Source organism: Pyrgilauda ruficollis, unplaced genomic scaffold, assembly GCF_017590135.1.
Source record: "Pyrgilauda ruficollis isolate IOZ18807 unplaced genomic scaffold, ASM1759013v1 scaffold2, whole genome shotgun sequence".
NCBI classification, from domain to species: Eukaryota; Metazoa; Chordata; class Aves; order Passeriformes; family Passeridae; genus Pyrgilauda; species Pyrgilauda ruficollis.
This window is the reverse complement of record NW_024519206.1, coordinates 20065209-20084315: the sequence shown is the minus strand read 5'-3', so window position 1 is coordinate 20084315 and position 19107 is coordinate 20065209. Positions and strand designations below refer to the sequence as shown.

The 19107-nt window shown below is 38.6% G+C and overlaps 1 protein-coding gene across 1 annotated transcript in view; it reads right to left on the bottom strand.

Annotated features, from left to right (window-relative positions):
- GPD1L (glycerol-3-phosphate dehydrogenase 1 like) overlaps window positions 1-19107 on the bottom strand; it is a 26168-nt gene continuing 7061 nt past the window's right edge. Inside the window, exons 4-8 of the mRNA XM_041466373.1 lie at window positions 16438-16576; window positions 15143-15255; window positions 6365-6598; window positions 5850-5956; window positions 1-2960 (exon numbers count right to left, since the gene is read on the bottom strand). Of these exons, the coding sequence (XP_041322307.1) occupies window positions 2864-2960; window positions 5850-5956; window positions 6365-6598; window positions 15143-15255; window positions 16438-16576 (690 nt within the window). The 3' untranslated portion in view covers window positions 1-2863. The remainder of the gene's footprint in view (window positions 2961-5849; window positions 5957-6364; window positions 6599-15142; window positions 15256-16437; window positions 16577-19107) is intronic.

Here is a 19107-nt window from a genome sequence, read left to right as displayed (position 1 = left end):
TTCCCAAGACAAAAATGTTTATTTGTACTAACTCTTCAAACAGGTATACATTCAACATCTCTAAACAAAATCAGTACATATGATGAGGGCAAGTTGAGTAAGTATCATTAGAATGTAATGCCTTCCTTAGCAATTGAAGTTCATAACCCAAGAATTAGTTACAAATTTATGACCCCCTTACACAAGGGTTAATGATTTCAGTAAGACTATCCCAGTACTAGGCAAAACAGAGTGTTTGCAGAGCAGTCTCATTCAATTCCAGTACCATGTCACAGTCTTTGAATGACCAGTAAATATTAGTGGGGGAAAAAATACAGAGTGCCAAGCTGAATGTTCTCCAGCACTAAAAAGCAAATGCAAATAGTGAACTATCAACAGAAATTTAAATAAACTCTTTTAGTTATTTTAGTTACTGAAACCTCAATTTTTGTCTGAAAAAAAGAATATTGTAACAGACTGGAGGAAAGAATTCCATAAAAACCTTTTCTCTGGATTTGCCTTAGAATACAAGCTTTTCTACAAAACAAGAACAATTAAGATTTGAGACTTTCAGTGGTAGAAGTAGTATTGGAATAATAAAGAAATAATTTAAAAATATATATTAATTTACCACATTTAGCTCATATAGCCCTTTATGTATGTTACAAAATGCTACTGTCCTACATACTGCATGTAAAAAAAAAAGTTTATATATATAATGAATGTATATGTACATATACAAAGCAAAAGCCACCAATTTGGTATTAAAGAAAAACAAAACAAAACAAAGCATAAGCAAATCCACTGAAAGTTATGCAGTAATGAGGAGTGTATGCTCCATGTGTGCGTTAGCATAACAGTGCTTCCAACCTTAAAACATCCTCTTAAACGTCTAAGCAGAGTGCTTGCTCCAAGTCAGCTCTACCAGTGATGTTCCCAACTGCCACAAATGTCTGATGTCACTTAACTTCCGGCCATCTCTTACGTTTAGCACTAAATCAGAAGTAAGGCAAAATAACTCTTCATATCCCTGAATATCTGAGGACATTCATGAGATCCTCCAAATATTAATTCAAAACAATACAGGAGCACAAAAAAATGGTACCCCTAAGGGGAATGGTCTTCCTGTCTATACAAAGTTGCCCCTAAGCTTCCCTATTTCATAGTAATCCAGGTTATGTAAGTATGACAATTATTCCCAGGCATCCTCTTTGTTTTAGCAAATGTTGAATTACAACCTGAAGTTTCAGGATGGGTGTGTGCTCATGATTCCTGGTCTAAAACCACCACTGAGAACAGTGAACACCACTTCTGATACTGCTCAGATGTTAGGCATGGATATTCAGAGCAGCTGGGCAGTCTTGTTCTAGAAATTCTAATGCTAACCCTTGTCTCCTAGTTGGAAAAAGGAGTCCATTCTTAATGTGCATATATTTCACAAAAAAAAACCCCACACTTAAGTATACAAGAAAAGCAAAACAGATTTTACTTATCTATCTTCTCTTGCATCAATCTTAAAAAAAATCTAAAAAGACCAACCAAACCAACCCCCCCACCCCTAAAACTCATAAAATCACAAATTTTCCAATAACAAATAAAATTAACCTCCCTGATAAAACAAAGGTTCCTGAAAAAAACCTAGTTGAGATCCCTGGGGAATAAAAGAGATGGATGCCTTTGAGAAGCTTTCTGGGAGATTAGTTGTAAAGGATTTGATTCAGCACCCGTAAAAGTTTTGTCCAGTGAAAGAGTAACTCCAGAACTGGGAAGGCTGGATCAGGAGTACAGCCCAGTGGACGTGCCAGTGACTGGCAGGCACTGAAATAAATGCAGTCATCGTACCGGCACACAACCCTGACGACACAAGCGCGTGCTGTACCAGGGAATTCCCTGACAGTCCCTGGAGTGCTGTGTGGAGCCCAACCCTTTGCAGCTAAGCTAAAAACACAGCAGAACAACTTGGAGCAGTGGATACCCAAGGCTATTCTTCATCACCCAACCAACAGTAGCAGTGAAGAACAACCACTGGTAAAACAATAAAATGAACTGTAGGCTCTAGGGTTCAGAACCCCCAGGTCAACCAACACCTCTGGCTTGCTTTGGGGAATGGGATTCTAGAAGAGCCTAACACAAAGGAATAGTAAGGGAGAAATGGAGAAATACAAAAATGCAAGGATTAAAAAACAGAAGGGGAGGCAATGATCCCCCTCTAGAATATTCCCTTTAAAACAGTGTAATTAAAAACTTTAAATTCACTTAGAAATTGGTTTCAAAGTAGCTTGACAATTTCAACAACTTTCAAAAATCAAAATATTCTTCATTGAAATATCCCTGTAGCCCCCTGAATAACTGCTACAACTTGTTTTGCATTAACATCGCTTAAATTAATATAGTCATAAGCATGCAAAATGTTAACATTTAATTGTGTATACAGAATAAAACAAAGTTCTAACAGATTCCGAATATTTCAAGGTTACACGCTTGATTCAGCCTCTGATCAAAACCACTGGGATTCTTCCCAGAGTGCCAGCGGATTTTGGACCAGGCTTTAATAGGAGACAAAAAAGCACTGTGTTTTATGGTGTAGGAGCAAACTCAGAGTACACTTTGTGTGTATGTATACCAGGCATGTAGTGCAACTTTTGTATTGCGTATCTCAGAAGAGCTGCATGTTAGCCAGCAAAAGGACAATCACCAAGCCAACACCGCGTGCTGTGTCAAACCAGGCTGGGGGACCAACACCGACACCCGCTCACAGACATTCTTGTTGTTCCTGTTGCCCAAGAGCAGCTTTGAACAAAGCTTAATGACAGCTACATCCACATGAACCCAGACATGAATTCGAAAGGCAGAAAGCTGCATTAGTACAACAGCCTGATGGATGTTACATGTGCTCTGGATGATTTTGAAGGCAGGATATTATCTCTTGAACAGGTCTCCCTTCATAGCAGATTTGATACACAGCTGTGAAGAGTGGAAACCTGAGGAAAGAGGGTGGGGAAAGTGAACACAGTGTAAATTTTATTCTGTAATATTTTCTTAAATGAAAAAACATAAAGGAGTGAGGAGAGAGAGGGGGAAAAGGGAGAGGTGGAACAAATTATTTCTTTTTTCTATTTGTCAGGTGCAAATGCTGGGCTGAAAAGCAGGGTGTAACTACAGAACCTGCACACATCTCTGAAACAGAGTGACTCTCAGAAGCCTCGCTAGCTATAATGAAGCCTGAGACATTCATTATGTATGGCACAACCATAAAGTGATCTAAAAAATAAATTTAAAACATTTTTCCTGGCTGTTCTTACAGCAGTACCCATCTGTGGTTAAAAAGGTTGACTGACACATGTTATGCAGTAGTTCTCAGCAATAACCTGATAATACAGAATATGACAAAAAAAGAACCAGGAAGCCACTGAAGGTAAAGTTTTCAATAAGAACTGAGAATTAAACCTGGATTCTGAAATACAAAATTCCACACCTACTTTTCTTTTTTTTTTTTTCCAGATTGGCCACATCTCCAACAACCTCCAAATTATTCAGGCTTCTCTGATAATCTGAAGGTTTGTTACAGCCAAGATGCTTTACAGAAATTTGTATTTGCTTTCTGTCCATCCCAGACAGTAACAGCCAGACAAGTTCAATTTTCATACAAAGCCTGGTAAATTTTAGGGGTTGATCTGTTTATCAAGTACATTTAACATTTCAGCATGGCTTTATACTGATGAATGGAAATATTTATACTGACCAATGGAAATAAAAAACACGGGTCATTGGAGACGGTGAAATAGTTAATTTCTGAGTGAATCAGAACACATCTGGATTAGGACTTTCTCCTTAGGAAATGTGTCCCAGCAGTCACTCTAAAGCTTTATCTGTAATGCCCATTTCAGTGTTGAGCAGTACTGAGCACGATGTATGATGGCCTATACATTCTGCTGTCAGGTATTACGTTGCAGTAATGCTGCTATCAGCACATCGCCCTGAACTAGACCGACTTGAGTTTTGTTTGTACTTGATTGGTGCGAAAAAAATTATCACACAGACACACAGCTGCTCTCTCAAATCCAATGCTAAACAGATTGCAAAACCCTTACTAGGAAATCTGCAGAAAAAAATTAACACAATGACATCTGCATTTCTTAGAAACCTCACTTATCACTCTGTACGATGTACTGGGCTGAAGGGGGGTTACATTTGCTGTTGCCATAAAAGCTCATGTGTAGGCACTAACAAAATTTCCTATGACTATGAGAGGTGGCCACAAAACAGGTGAACCTTAGGAAGAGAAAGCAGGTTTCCCACAGCATTAGGTACAGTACTGGCAGTGACCTCTCAGTGAAGAAGCACCACTGCTACAAATCACAACCTAAGTCCTGCTGCTTATCCCAGAGAACATCACTGTGCAGCGCTCTGCCACACTTGACGTGGAGAAACCTGTACCAAGGCTGATTGCAGGCTCAGGGCCAGCAAACACCAAATGCATCTTAGGCCTGAGCACATCAAGAGAGCAAGGACTACAACTATTGAAAAAAGTAATGGCACCACGAGTATCAACAGGCATCAACACTGCTACCAAGGCTCTTCTGAACTTTGACTTTGCACACTTCTACATAGCCTTGGGAATAGTTTTGTAGGACCAGAGTATGAAATTCTACCCTTATGAGACTCTTTCCTCTTCACTTTGAAACCATGGCTGCTCCACTGTGTTATATGTTTTAAAGCAGTAGTTTCTGAAAAATACTTTGAAAGTTACTTTCAAAAGTCTTGTTGAATGAGACCTTTTATGAAGAACTGACATATATATGTTGGCATTCCAAAAGGAAACTAGCAACACTGTTTTCATGTTTTTTATTAAAAACACAACCCAAAATCATCTATAATGCACTTAATTTGTTGTAAGATAGAACAGGATACAAAACAACACTCAAACACAGCATCCTGTTTCATTTAGGGAATCATAAACAGTAAAGAATGAAGCCAACGTTTTAATTAATTTTTTCTGCAGTTAGCTTAATAACTGCACACTGAGTTGACAGACTTAGGTACCTTACATCCAAAGATAATATTAAAACAGTAATTATTTAATGCAGCTGATCCATTAAAACTAGACTTTAAAAAATGCTTTTGAAAAAAAAAAAGTAACAGGGATTGGTCTTTTGACTGGCTGTTTTTAAATTTCTGATTTTTCCTCTTTAACAAACAGCAACAGATAAATGTATCCCTTAATCTTGTAAGGAGACAACTGTGTGTGTGTGGCTATAGGAATCATTCATGTTCTGACTCAAATACAAGTGAACCAAGCCAGGACAATCTACTTAATTTCACACCACAAAAAACCACCATGATCTGCAGAGGCATATTGGAGGTTTTAACCTACAGCAAAATGCAAGTCACATTAAGAAGGGGAACTGCAATATGTAAGCTAGAATCCATGTGGTGGAAGCAGTCACTCTATACAGATGATCACCAAGCTCCTCTCCTTGGAGGTAAGTAATGAATTTCCTACAATGAAATGAGATGTAGTGACTTTTCACAGTCTCTTTGGCAAGTTCTACTTCTACTTTCATACATTTTTTTCTTTTCACATATTAAAACACACTTGCTGTGCTTTTCTGTAGTAGCAGAAGGCAACAATACACTCTGCAAACAGAAGGACATTCACAAATTTAACGTCTCACTAACAGCTCTATCTACACCAACATTATTTTCAGGTTCTATTCACTTCTCTTTCATTTTAACTTCTAATCTACTGTTATTACGGTGATTTTCTTTTTGGCTATTACTTTTATGAAGATATCAAAACTAAATATGCAGAAAGAATAGTGGAGATAAAAAAGGGGTATGTGGGAATTGCTTTATTTTTTCTTACTCACTTGTCCAGCATTCCTTTCTGCTTCAGGAGGTGATACACTTCTGCAGAAGTCTGTGGTCCTTGGAGTTTCTGACCATTCAACATTTCTTTCTCTAATTCTTCAATAGACTAACCAGGAGAGGAGAAAAAAAAGAAAGCAAAGGAGAGGGATGATAAACTTTTCAGAAGCCTGACAACATAATCTGGATGAAAAAAAAATAAAAGTTACTGAGACTTTTTTTCTTTTTCAAAAGTAATCTTGAGTGAGCATACAGAATATTCTCCTATGCTCTTGTTTGTAAGTATTCTTAAATTTGCATCTCACAATGTCTTATCTCTCAAGCTTTTTTTTTTCCAATCACCACCGGCCCACCTTTTAATACCTTTACACTCATTCTAGCCAACAGACTCAGAAAACAAGAGGAAAGAGAAGGGTGCCCACTCAGTGAGCTACCATGACTCAGATAAAGCTACTATGACTCTACAAACATAGTGGCAGTACTTATAGGAACAGATTTCACCCAGAGAATTAGGTACCTTTCCAGTTTTAACGAATGCTTCTGCTACACGTCGATTCCGGCCACCGTAACACGTTGTGATGAGATCAGCAATGCCACAGCTCTCCAGGAAAGTGGCAGTAGAAACCTGTCCTCTGCAAAAAACTTTGGCAAAGGCGATCATCTCCATTAGGCCAAGGCGAATAACAGCAGCTTTGGTATTGTCACCGTAGCTAAGGCCATCACAGAAACCAGCTCCTACTGCTACAACATTCTAATAGGAAGATAAATGGGAAACGACTCAATTACTGCTTACAGATGTCCTTAAGAACAGCAAGCACTTTACTACTGAAAGACTAGGTTGCTAGTTTGAGTTATTTTGGTTTGGGGACTTTGATGTCTATGGGATAACCTAAAAATTTTTTTTAAAAAAAGGGCAAAACATTTCTAAGGACAAAAACATATCCAGGGATAAAAATATAGTTAAAGCTTTGACACAAGTTGCCCCTGAGGCTGTGGAGCTATTACTATTGACCATCTTTAAGAACAAACAGGTTGCACTACACCCAAACAAGGTTTTAGCTAGATTAAGCTACTTCTGCCCTGAGGTAGGGGTGAAGTTAGACTGACAACCTATAGTCCCTTTATCCAGATTTTCTTAATGATTAAAGCAATAGTACAGCTAAAAAGCATTTAATGAATTCTATGATGTTATAGGTAATAAATTATAAAGCAGAATTAATAATCAAAAAATAGGTTTTATTTCGCAACTGAGATTCGGTCTCCAATAGCCACAATCAAAGGGACAGCATCAAGCCCGGGATCGGTGCTGGGTGAACTCTGATTAGAACTCTACTGCTTCAGTTCCCCTCTGTTCACAAATGTCTCTGTCGGGTAAGTTTTTACAGTTTTTTTCTGCCTGGGGCAGAGTTTCTCTTATTCTTTTCGTTACTTCACATATTCATGCAGTCTCCTTTTCTCCGTGCTGGGCTGGACAAAACCATTTCTGGGAAGCGATGAATGCTGACTGTGTTACCGGGAACCTGGTATTGGAATGCACGCTCTGACTATCTTTATCATCTTGACCACATATACTTATCGAGTATTCATCGCTTGGGTGTTTCCTGGACCGGGAAAGGACCCATCTCCCCACAGTCACATCTTTTTGTTTGATAATTAGGTTTTTCTTTCCGGTGCCATCTGTGGTTTCGCAATTTGTGAAGCAATCTTTCCCTGGCTGCGGCTTGTGGTTTTAAAACTTTAAGAATTTTTTGTACAAGCACAACTTATTTAATGTATATTTTACATAAGCACGAATTATTCCGTAACATATATTACATATGATGGCATGCTACGGGACCAAATTCAGCCAAGCCAATAGTACCCAGCCCTTTTAAGTACGCAGAGTTTCTAGAACCATAACAGTTAATAAAGGATTCCCAAAGGGTTAATGACACAGGAAGAAGACCTCCCTTAGCAAAAATAAATGTTTGCTTTTTTCGTAGACCTGCTGACAATCTTCTCAAAAGAATGTGCTGTTAACAATCAGCTACATGGTCCTTGCTTTGGTTACAGAACACAGACATTTGATGAGACACATCTGAGTGAAGCGACTATAAAAACTATTTTCTGGCTTGGGAGTCAGAGAAGACACTAGCCATGGTTCCACTATCCCCTCTAAAAAAATCTATCTAACACAACAAACCCTACCAAAACCCTCCAAAAAAAGATGGCATTCTGACATATAGATAAAGCAAACAAAGAAGTAATGAATGCTAATATCTTCCTGCATGCAACAGCAGCAGCAGCAGTGATCTCAATACAATGCACAGGAGAACCAACATTATGACTCCTAATGTAGCACCCGATGCAGGACAAAAAATAAAATTAAAAAATTAACTGTTGATGAAGAAAGAACAATAATCAGAAGATGTTACTGAAAACAACCACTGATTAACAGCTGGTTTGGTTGTGGACTGTAAGAACCACAAATGCCAGGCAGCTGGAGAGCTGTGTGGCCAGTCATGGCTAGGTGACTCTGAATCACACGAGGCTAGAGGATCAGTCATTGCTTTTTGAGCAACTAGCTGACATCTAAAGGTGACCCTAAAAATTGCAGACAGATATCCCAACATTAGACCTGAAGCAGCGCAAGACAGACAACTTTAAAATTTGGTTGTTTAAATCATCTTGGCTTAGATCTTGGCTGTGGTGATTCAGTCAAGGTACATTTTCATCAGGCACCTCTTGCAGAGCAACCTCTAATATTTTTTCATTTGATGCCAAAGCAAGAGGAAGTCAAACAGATACATAAGAAGTTTTCAGATAGGATAACCCATTCAAATGGATTTTACATGCAAGTGAAATCTGTAAATATTTATCACTCAGCTAAAAACACAAACGTGACCGAGCAACCTTTGAGCTTTTTCCATATACTTCTTGAACACTCCTATACTAAAGCTTCCCCTTCCCTCCAGCTTTATCTGCTTGACTTTCCACTTTGAAGCAGTTTACTTGATCGTAATTTACAATACGATTTGGCCTACTGTATTTTGTTGTCTATTTGTACCTTTTACAGTGTTTGTCTTTGGACAACAGAAATACTCTTTTAAGTAAGTCATACTAAGACTAGTTACATCTGAGGTAATGGGCTAGGGAACAAGGGGAGTTGTGAGTCCAACTCTAAAACACTGAGCTACTTGTTTGTACAATGTTCCCATTGTATGTTCTTACACAGTTTGCAAATAATGAGGAAACAAGACAACAGATTATGCTCTAGAACACACCCCCATGCCTAGGAGACCGTTATGTCCTGGCATACGTATCCCTCAAGCCACAACAATTAATTTACAAGGTCTACCATCTGGTTTTATTTAAATCCTTGAAGAATCTCTGACAGCTGTCTTGTGCCTAATATACTGTAGAGAACTAATTATACCACATTGAAAATTATACCTTACTCAAAGATAAGGCACCTCTAAAAACAACAACAACAACAACAAAATCTCCCATAACTCACAATTCAGTTACCCTTCAGTTCCAAACAAGAGGACTGTTTGCTGTCCCAAAGCAGACAGTTTGCTACTTGAGATCTATGGCTGTAGGCACTAAGCTGAGCTTGTTTCAGGAAGATGCACAAGCAGAACACAAATTGACACACAAGAGCCTAGCAGCATTATCACTGTTGTGATCTTCTGAAAAGTACTTCTGAGAGGCAGGAATCAGCCATCAATCACTGCTTGGGGACAGGCTGGGCACTGGCCAGTGGGTGCTGAGCAACTGTAGTGTGTATCACTTGTTCTTCTTGGGTTTTCACTCTGTCCTTCATTACAATTACTATTACTACTGCTGATCTTGCTATTGTATTTTCCTTTATTTCAATTATTAAACTGTTTGCATTTCAGCCCATGAGTTTTACTTATTTTCCACTTATTCTCCTTCCCATCCCTGATAGGTGGTAGGGGGTTAGTGAGTGAACAGCTGTGTAATACGTAGTTGCCAGCTGGCATTAAACCACAGCATGAAGTTACAGGAATTCCTGCAAATGCCGTGTGTATGTCTTTGTACAAGAGTAGAGAGTCCACATTTCCATGAGATTAGAAACTGACTGTATCTGCATGCACACATGGGAGTCTGAGAGCCCAATAAGCAAGTGCCTACTGACAAACAAGTTCCACAGGTTCAAAGATACTGCCACAATAACCCCAACACAATGTTCCTCTTGGCCTGAGGCATTCAGAGCTCTCAAAATCACTACATGCTTAAGCAAACACACTTCCCCTATCTTGGCATTAACAGCTTTTTGCATGAAAACACACATCTTGTAACCATGATTTACAGTGTGGTTTTGTATTGCATTTGGTTTTAAGCTACTAAAATACTCTGCCCTAATAGGCGAGCTGTTCTGGTATGCTGAAGCTGGTGTTAGTCCTAGTTATTCTGGAACATGAACAAGGAATGGATTTAGTTATTTTTTCACTGGGATAGTGAAGCTATGCTCCAGAAAAGAAATGCTGATGCCAGGCAGTGCTCACAGTATGCGTCAGAACAAATGAGAGAATGTGTCCTTTACTTGCACACAACTTGCTGCAAACATGCAAGAGGTCACAAACGCAAGGTCAACAGATGACCAAGAAAACAAGGACAACTCTGCAGACTTTGCAGACAGATTGTTCTCCTACAGAGTCAGTCCTCAGAAGTATCCAGTGTACAGCATGTTTGTGGAGTGCTCATGAAGACAGTTTCAGCAGCCATTTCTGAGGCAACCATTACTTCTCCATAATTAAAGGATCAATAAGAGAACTAAGCAGAAATATTATTTCACCTTCCTTGAGGCAGTGTCACATCTCAGCATAGCTTGCTTTCCCTCTGTTTACACATGAACTTGGAGAAACTCAGTGCTTCCCCTGATGGCTGAGAAGAGGTCAAATGAAAAGACTCAAAAAATCAAAGACAGTATCAGCAGGACCGTCAGAGAGGTTAAACTGTTTGCTTGCTCCTGGTGAACTTGAATTTCATTTCCACTTAATCTCAGGAAAAAGGAAAAAACTCTTAAAACTTCTAGAGTACCTACACTGACTATTCAACAGTGACTGCCTTAAACACACTTTGCAAGTAAGAATGCTGAGTTACATAAGCTGGCAAACAATAAATCGTCACTACACTTCTTTACTTAAGGCTTAGCTGAAGCTGGAAGGTTTAGATGAGCCTGAAGCAACCTGAAAGGCAACTCCAGCTCTGCTGCTTCTCCTTCCTACAGAAACTCACATCTCTCTTGGTACTTGGCTGCTGCCACTTGAGGGTTTTTAACTCTCCAGATCTGTGATCATCAGGCAGCTGGAGCATGGCTGTTTTTCCATATCCAGAGGTTAGATTCTCAATCCTCCTTCTCTCAGCCACCTCTTGCACAGTTGTACTGGGTAAGTGAGGTAACCTGGGGTACGGTTTACCCCCGAGATTGCAGCTACCAGTGTTTACATGGCCTTTCAAGGATGTGGCCAGGTTTGTACCCCAGCTCAGTCTGGCCTCACATCTGTGCTGCTTCTAACACCACGCTGGCAGACTCTAAGGACACCTCTGAGGTGACAACCTTGGGTCCATGCTGTTCTGCAGTATCACATCCACCAGTATCCAGCCATGGAGCATGGCTGTTTTTCCATATCCAGAGGTTAGATTCTCATCCTCCTTCTCTCAGCCACCTCTTGCACAGTTGTACTGGGTAAGTGAGGTAAACTGGGGTACGGTTTACCCCCGAGATTGCAGCTACCAGTGTTTACATGGCCTTTCAAGGATGTGGCCAGGTTTGTACCCCAGCTCAGTCTGGCCTCACATCTGTGCTGCTTCTAACACCACGCTGGCAGACTCTAAGGACACCTCTGAGGTGACAACCTTGGGTCCATGCTGTTCTGCAGTATCACATCCACCAGTATCCAACAGCACCTCCATATGTGAGCATAGCTGCACATACTATTTTTAGGTGACATAACCTTTAAACATTTTCTAGGAAGGCCCATTCATCATTTGGCAAATGGCAGGTGTACTTGTAGGTGGCCTTGAGTCATCCTGCCTGTAAAGCCAACTGGGCACCTTGAAACAACTATCCAGATTTCAACTTCGTCAATTTCTGTCCTCAACCCTTAGAAAAGGTCAACAGACAAATGTGAAATGTTCATCAGTCCTCAAAAGAAAAAAAATATCCTCACAAAGAACATGCCAAGCACTTTTTGTTCCAACAGCCAGGTTACAGTAGAAAGCTGCTCCTCCTCAGTATCATCAGATTTTGCAAAGTCACTGCCGCTGTCTATTCAGCCAGTCTCCAAGCTGGCACAAGGCCGCTGCTTCACAGCACTGATTTCTGCACTTCACTATATCTCCACCAGCCCATTGTCACGAACCTAAATACGTAAATGAAGTGGATATTCTATAGATATCCACATACATATCCAAATATAAATAGCAATCAAGCACATGTTCTCCTATGATCACCCAGCTGCACTACATAATATTACAGTCTGAACTCAAATAGGCTTCCAAAACCAAATTTCAAACCTGTAATTATCATTGTAAGGGAAAGCTGTGCTCAGAGCATTCTTTGTTACTCTTCTGTATTTTTTCCCAAGCTTTAGGCAACCACCCACGCTGAAAATCTGTTTAGAAAGGCTTGCAGAAATAAAAAGTGAGGTAGAGTACAGGCTTTTAACAGCTAGTCCATTATGTCAGTAATAACAGGAAAGTCTCTTTTTCCTAAGCTGGTATTTGCAGAAAAGTGCAGAAGCTGGAAGAATATACTGTTTTCCATAGTGTACTGTTTCTCATCCTTTAAATACCAACACAGGAATTGCTTTTACTATTTCCACATCCAAAAAGACAGTCAGGAGTGACATGTTTGCCTGCTTACCCCGTCCTCCTTGCTGTAGTTTGCAGTGCCACTACTGGCATTTCGAATTGGCACTGCTATAGAAAGAGAGTAGAGCCCCTCTTTTCATGTCAGTGTCTCCATGCAACATGACACTGTCACCTTCTGAAATTAGAACTTCCTCCTTCCAGGAAAGTAAGCAAAGCTAATTTTTACTGAAGTACCTTCCCAAGTTTAACAAACTGTCAGCTGACTGAAGCTACACATAAGATTTTACTCTTAAAAAAAAAAAAAGGTCTACTTTTTGAAATTTTTATTACAAAGACTATCAGTTGAATGATAAAAAAGCAAAGCTCTGGTTGATACCCTTAGCAAACAATTCTCCTAACAGAAAATATGTACACCTTGTAAGAAAAAACACTATTCATATCTGAGTTTTGCATTTTGCTTTGCACTATGGCAATAAAACCTTATCCATAGGTTTAATGTTAGCTTCTTTATTTTCTTTCAGAGACAAACATGCTCCCAATGCATTAATAAAATTTTTCAATTTTTGAGAGTAAAACAGCTCAGAACATTATTTACATGCTGCCACCACAAGATCTAGGATAAACTAGAAATGGTTTTAAATGAAAAATTACTTTAAAAATACTATTTTATTAATGTTTTCTTTTAGATTAAGGCAGACTTGTATATTTAAAGACATCACCTATACTAGAATGATGGGTCTATGCCACTTTATACCAGTTTTGCCTTTTAATTATGCAAGAAATCTACAGTACTTTTAAACCAGTTAATCTACCCTTAATTCACTTTTTGTTTGGACCTTACACCACACATTTTTTGGAAATCTCAACTCAATTAATAAAATATACTGCAATCAATATGAAATGACTAGAGCACACAGAATACAAACACCTTTTCAGAAATACAACTAGACAGTTCAGTCTGCAAGATGCATAATGAAGCAGAAGAGAGCAATAAAGCACGGTTACAAAAATCCCCGAAAGTCTCACCTTAGTATCTTTCCAGGTCAAGAATAACAATTTATTTAAATTCTATTGCAGTTCCAAAGAAATATTGGTATCTTGCCTGACTTAGACCTTTACAGTGGAGTTTTGAGTGTCTGCTGACTACCTGCCCAGTTTGATGGGCATGCTCATCTCTAATGCCCTCTCATGAGAATTGTCTGAATGAAAATTTCCTGGGATAGAACTCCTCTATCAGACACGAATTTAAGCTAGTCAGAAAACATCCTGCTGAGCAGATTTCAAAGAAAAATAAATCTGCAAAACTTTTTCAAGGGTCTATACAGAGGGATTTCTGTTCTGGTAACCTCCCACATCACCAGAGCATTTTAAAGCAATGGCTGTGGAGATGAATTACAAGTTCCATAATCTCAAGAAATTTCTATCTATACAGTAACTCCAAAGCATGTTGCCTCAAAACACCTAATCCCAGTGCACAGACCCATAACCTCCTCTTTCTCTGGCCTTCCAGTATGACAGCTGTCAAGACAAAATTAAGGAATTTAACATACCAAAAAAAATGCTATTATATCTATCCAGCTACTCTCACTAAGCAGGAATCAGAGTTCCTTATCTTAAAACATCATTGCCTGGTGTGGTAGCTTTGCAAGCCAATTAATTTAGTTTACACAAAATTTCAACAGCAAAACCAAAGGCAGACAAAATAATCATTCAAAACACAAAAAATAAATAAGTAAGCCAAAATAATTATTAAACCATTACACCCATCAGAAATTATTCAGGATAGGTATCAGATAATGTGATCTACTGTACTGTTTGCTAGGGTGCCAAACAACTAATGCCTCCCTTTCACAAATGGCCTGTAAATAAAACCTGAAAAAACAGCCATTAAATAATGTTTAAGTTAGTCTTTTCTTCCTGTTGGCATCAATTTTGTTACAAAAAAAATTTTGGATGAGTAACTGTCCAAAATGACTTTTTTCTTATTCAGGTAATTTCTGTGTGGGGTTATCCACACAAACCTTATGTAGTATATGTCCATAAAATATGGACACGAGCGTTCAATTGCTTCAGTCAATGAAGAGGGGGATAGTTTTGTCAACAGATAAGAAGCATTAATACCAACTTTTTTCTCCCTTTCTTTTGGTGAACACACAATTGCAAAAAGAAAAAGGGAACTAAAATAGATTTAGAAATATATCAGCCAGTTAGATGAAATCAATACTTGCTTCATGACTGTGTGTAAGTTAAGTGGAAGATGTAGAAAGAGAACCTGGCAGATGGTGAGACAGAGATCTAAAAGCCAGCTCTCAGAAAATGGTGCTCCCTCATTTTCCCTCATGGTTCTTCTGGAAATGTTATGTGGCAGTTTTACATATTATATAAAATACAAGGAACATATTTTTTAATGGAAATAGCATCTTTTTTTTTTTCTACAAGGATCACTATTTAATCTGCAGCCTGTTAATCTTACCTTCAGAGCACCACACAGCTCAACTGCATCTGCATCATCTACTACAGTTATTCGGAAGTTTGGAGTCTGCAGGAGTTCTTTGAAGAGAAGGCCATTTTCCAAGATTTTGCAGCCTATTGAGAGAGAGAAAGGAAAGCTAAAAAAAAAGGAATAATTTATTTGGATGTTAATTAGCCTTTTCTGTGTAAGCCAAAATGCCTAAAAGCAGAGATAAGGTTGTTCTATCTCAATCCTAAACAGAATTCCTATTCTAAGGGACCAATCATGTCGACATTGCACTTAAAAGCTCTGCACTGAGTTATTCAGGACTTTTTCACAATTTATTGTCTGCTCAGCAACAGGTCCTAAATAAAAAATCCATTAATTCACTGTCCATTTTTTGATCACTGTCTTTAAAAAGAACAGCAAATAATAAAACAGAGATAAATTAAGAATATGGTAGGAGCAATTCTACCAATTATTTCAAAGTCAGCACTCCAAAAAAATACCTACTGATAAAGGTACGTCAAAGCTGCTTTATTAATCAAGCATGCTGCCCCTGACAATTGGTTTTAAACACTAAGATATATTCAACCATTCAAAATTAAGTTCAATGCAAAAGCTGTGAATGAGATGTTACAAAGCTAGCAGTGCACAAAACTCTAAAAATTAACACCGAAAAAACCGTAATATGAACTCTGTGCTATAAAGTATGAGTATGTATGAGTACCTGTATGCATATACACACACACGCCTTTCTAGAAACTGTAAATCCCAAGACTAGGCACATCCTCATGCTGCAAAGGTCTGCAGACATCAACACAGAACTAAAACAATTTCTAGTTTTTGTGGGAACAAAGTGTTTTGAGAAATTAAAACAAGATACCTTAACAAAACAAACAAAAAAGTCAAACCAAAACAAACATGCATGAAGGTACTATCTTTGACAATAGCATCTGAGCTGGAGTACAGAATTTATAATTGTTTATCCATGTAAAGCCATTCAGACCCAAGAAAAATCTTAAACACAGTAATAAAATGAAGCAGTTTGTTATATCAAGGGTGATAAAAAACATGCTTGTATTTCACATGCTAAGGTTATAACCCTAGTAAGAATAGGCAAAATTGTGGTCTTCTCTCTCCCTCTATTCCCAGTATTGTCCTAGTACTTTTGGAAGTGTAAACATTCTAGGAAATTCAACCAACAGCTTCTGGTAACAGTCAGCTAATGTTGAAAACAGTGAAATTTGAGCTATTCAGTGTGCCCTGTGAGGACAGGTGCATGTTTTAAATATTCTTACAGCTTGGAACAGTACCTATTGTGGTTTCACAGAATTTGTCTGCTGCCACCTCATTGGCAATGTTAGCTCCCATCAGCACACTGATGTCTATTCCCATCTTCTCTCGAATAATGTCAGAGATCAGTTTGAGTCCCTCCGGGCCTTGATCTATTCCCTGTAGCCAACATTAAATGGAATTACTAAAAAGTCATTCATTAAGCACAGTAGAGATGCAAGCAGAACACAATTAGTCTTGTCCACAAGTGAGAAGTGAAACAAGGACTATTCAGACAGAGACTAAAGATGACAGGTGTACTACCACAGGCACTTCTGCTATTTTGACCTCTCCAAGATGTCTTATAATTATAGGAGGTAGCACCTTAAAAATTAGGACTAAACTCTAATGATGAAACCAGTTTTTATTCCATCCTCAAAGATCTGATTTTAAAAAGTGCTGAACATTCTGCTTTGTTATTTCAGAAATCAGGAGCTTATTACCAGTATATCCTTAATCAGTGAAGCATAACCAATCCATCAGTTATGAACCAGACCTGAACTTGGATTTGAAATTGCAATGAAACTCACGAAATGGCATCTGAATAATTTTTTTTTGTGAAGAAATATCTGAACTGAAATATCAGAGGCAGGTTCCCCAGTGTCTAACCAACAACAGTTTAGTAGCAGAAATACAAAAGGAACAGCCATTCACAGATATGTAGAAAGCTGAACAACTGAGAATAATTTAACTTAAAAGGATATTTTTAATCTGTATTTATAATGCACTCTTTACAAAGAGTGAAAAAAGGGCAGAAATAGGGCCTTAGAAAAGATCACCCCACATATAAATGCTGCAGAGAAGAAAAGAGTCTGTTACCCTGAACTGCCAGAACTAGAACCCCAAATAAGATCACCTTCTTCCCATAAAATTCTTTTCTCCCAGCCTAATAAATGCAGAATCCTTTTCAGCTTTTATTACAGGGGTATGCAGACCAGCTATTGAAATAGCCATTCTTTCCCACAATATACCACCTTTTACACAATACTTTTTTTTACTGCTGATCATTTGATACTTTTGGGAATTAGTAATTTTGAATTACGATTTATAGGCAAAAATGTGTGATCCTGTATTACTTCCATATATACATATACATACACACTTGTATGCTGCCAGTAATGACATTCAGGCAGGCAGTAATTTCCACAGGTTAAAGGTACTGCTCCTCAAATAACATGGTGCAATGAAGAGATACGCAGCAATGCCTGTATAAAACCTGCCAATTAAACTAATGTTTGCATTTCTGTGTTATTTTTAAATTTGTATTGCTTAATGCACAGCTCTGCTTTCTCATCTTTAATGAGCCATACAGAAACAACTTGAAAGCAAGCACACAATACTCGTTGCATTTTTCCCTCAGAGTGCCAAAAATGTCCCCACAAAGTAACTGTAAGGCCCCTCTTCCTAAGCAGGCAAATAACAAACAGAAAAGCATGCACACATTGGGAACAACTCCAAAAATGTAAATTCCTACACAACAATTATTCATGCAAGTGAAAGGAGACCAGAAAGGCTTAGGTGCCAGATTCTGCTCCACTGTGAAACAGACGCAACTCCTGACAAAGTCAAGGTGAGCTGTTTCTTGTAGAGTTAAATCCAATACTGAATGACAGAATAAAAACCAAACACCCCTTCCTCCCTGCAAAACCAAAGCTCCACCATGGGCATTTTCACTGGGCAGCAATGGTCTGCAGGCAGTGCACGCCTTATCGCTTGCATCCTAACACGCTTGTCAGAGCAATCCCTGGAGGCTGTAACTGGGAAATGAAAATGAGGCTGATGTTAAGGTTGCCAGAAGAGTATTTTGAATGACTTTCAGCTAGACTGCATTCTATGCTCACTGCTGTACTGCACTCAAGTTTTATATGGTTCTTCTCCCCACAGCCACACAGTCACTTGTAAGGTTTTCATAGACAAAGAGCTAATGTAAAACAACACAGATGCAAATGTTTCAATGGAAATGACTATTAACCAGCAGATAAATGTCTTTATTTCCCAGAGACTCAGTTTTATTGTCAGACATTAGGCTCTGCATGAAGATTAAACTGTCAGAAAGAAAAAAACCAAGAAAAAGACTAAAAGATGACACACTGCTAACTTGACAGTCAATGTAGAAAGCACAGAAACGAGATGTCCCATGAATAATATTTTTCAGAGCAGAACTGCACTTTAACTATCAAAGTTAACACAAGCCACTTTAACAGCATCAGCATTGAGCATGAGACCCAAAAACTATGACACTGATGAAAACAGCATGCCTAAAGAATATGCAAAAGTAAAGGAAAGAATGTTGTGTTAAATCTCTACCCTTTCTTCTCAAATCATACTTTTAATGATGTTATGTTATGCCTTTTCAGTTATGCCTTTTCATAAAAACTGACACATACTTTGCATTCTCCTACAAAATATTAAGGGGCCTCACAGCATTTCTTTGGAAAGGCTGCCTATGGATGCAGTGCTGCAATGTGACGGTGGGAAGCTGCCCAGTAACCAACTCTGCACTGCATGGCACGTGCCACAATTTCACTTCTACCACTACACTAAGCATGGACATTTTGTTTTGCTGGGGGTTTCTGTCTGTTTGGAGTTTGGCTTTTTTTTTTCTTTTAACATAAGTATTTCTTCCCCTTCCACCTCCCCCTCCCCCCCCC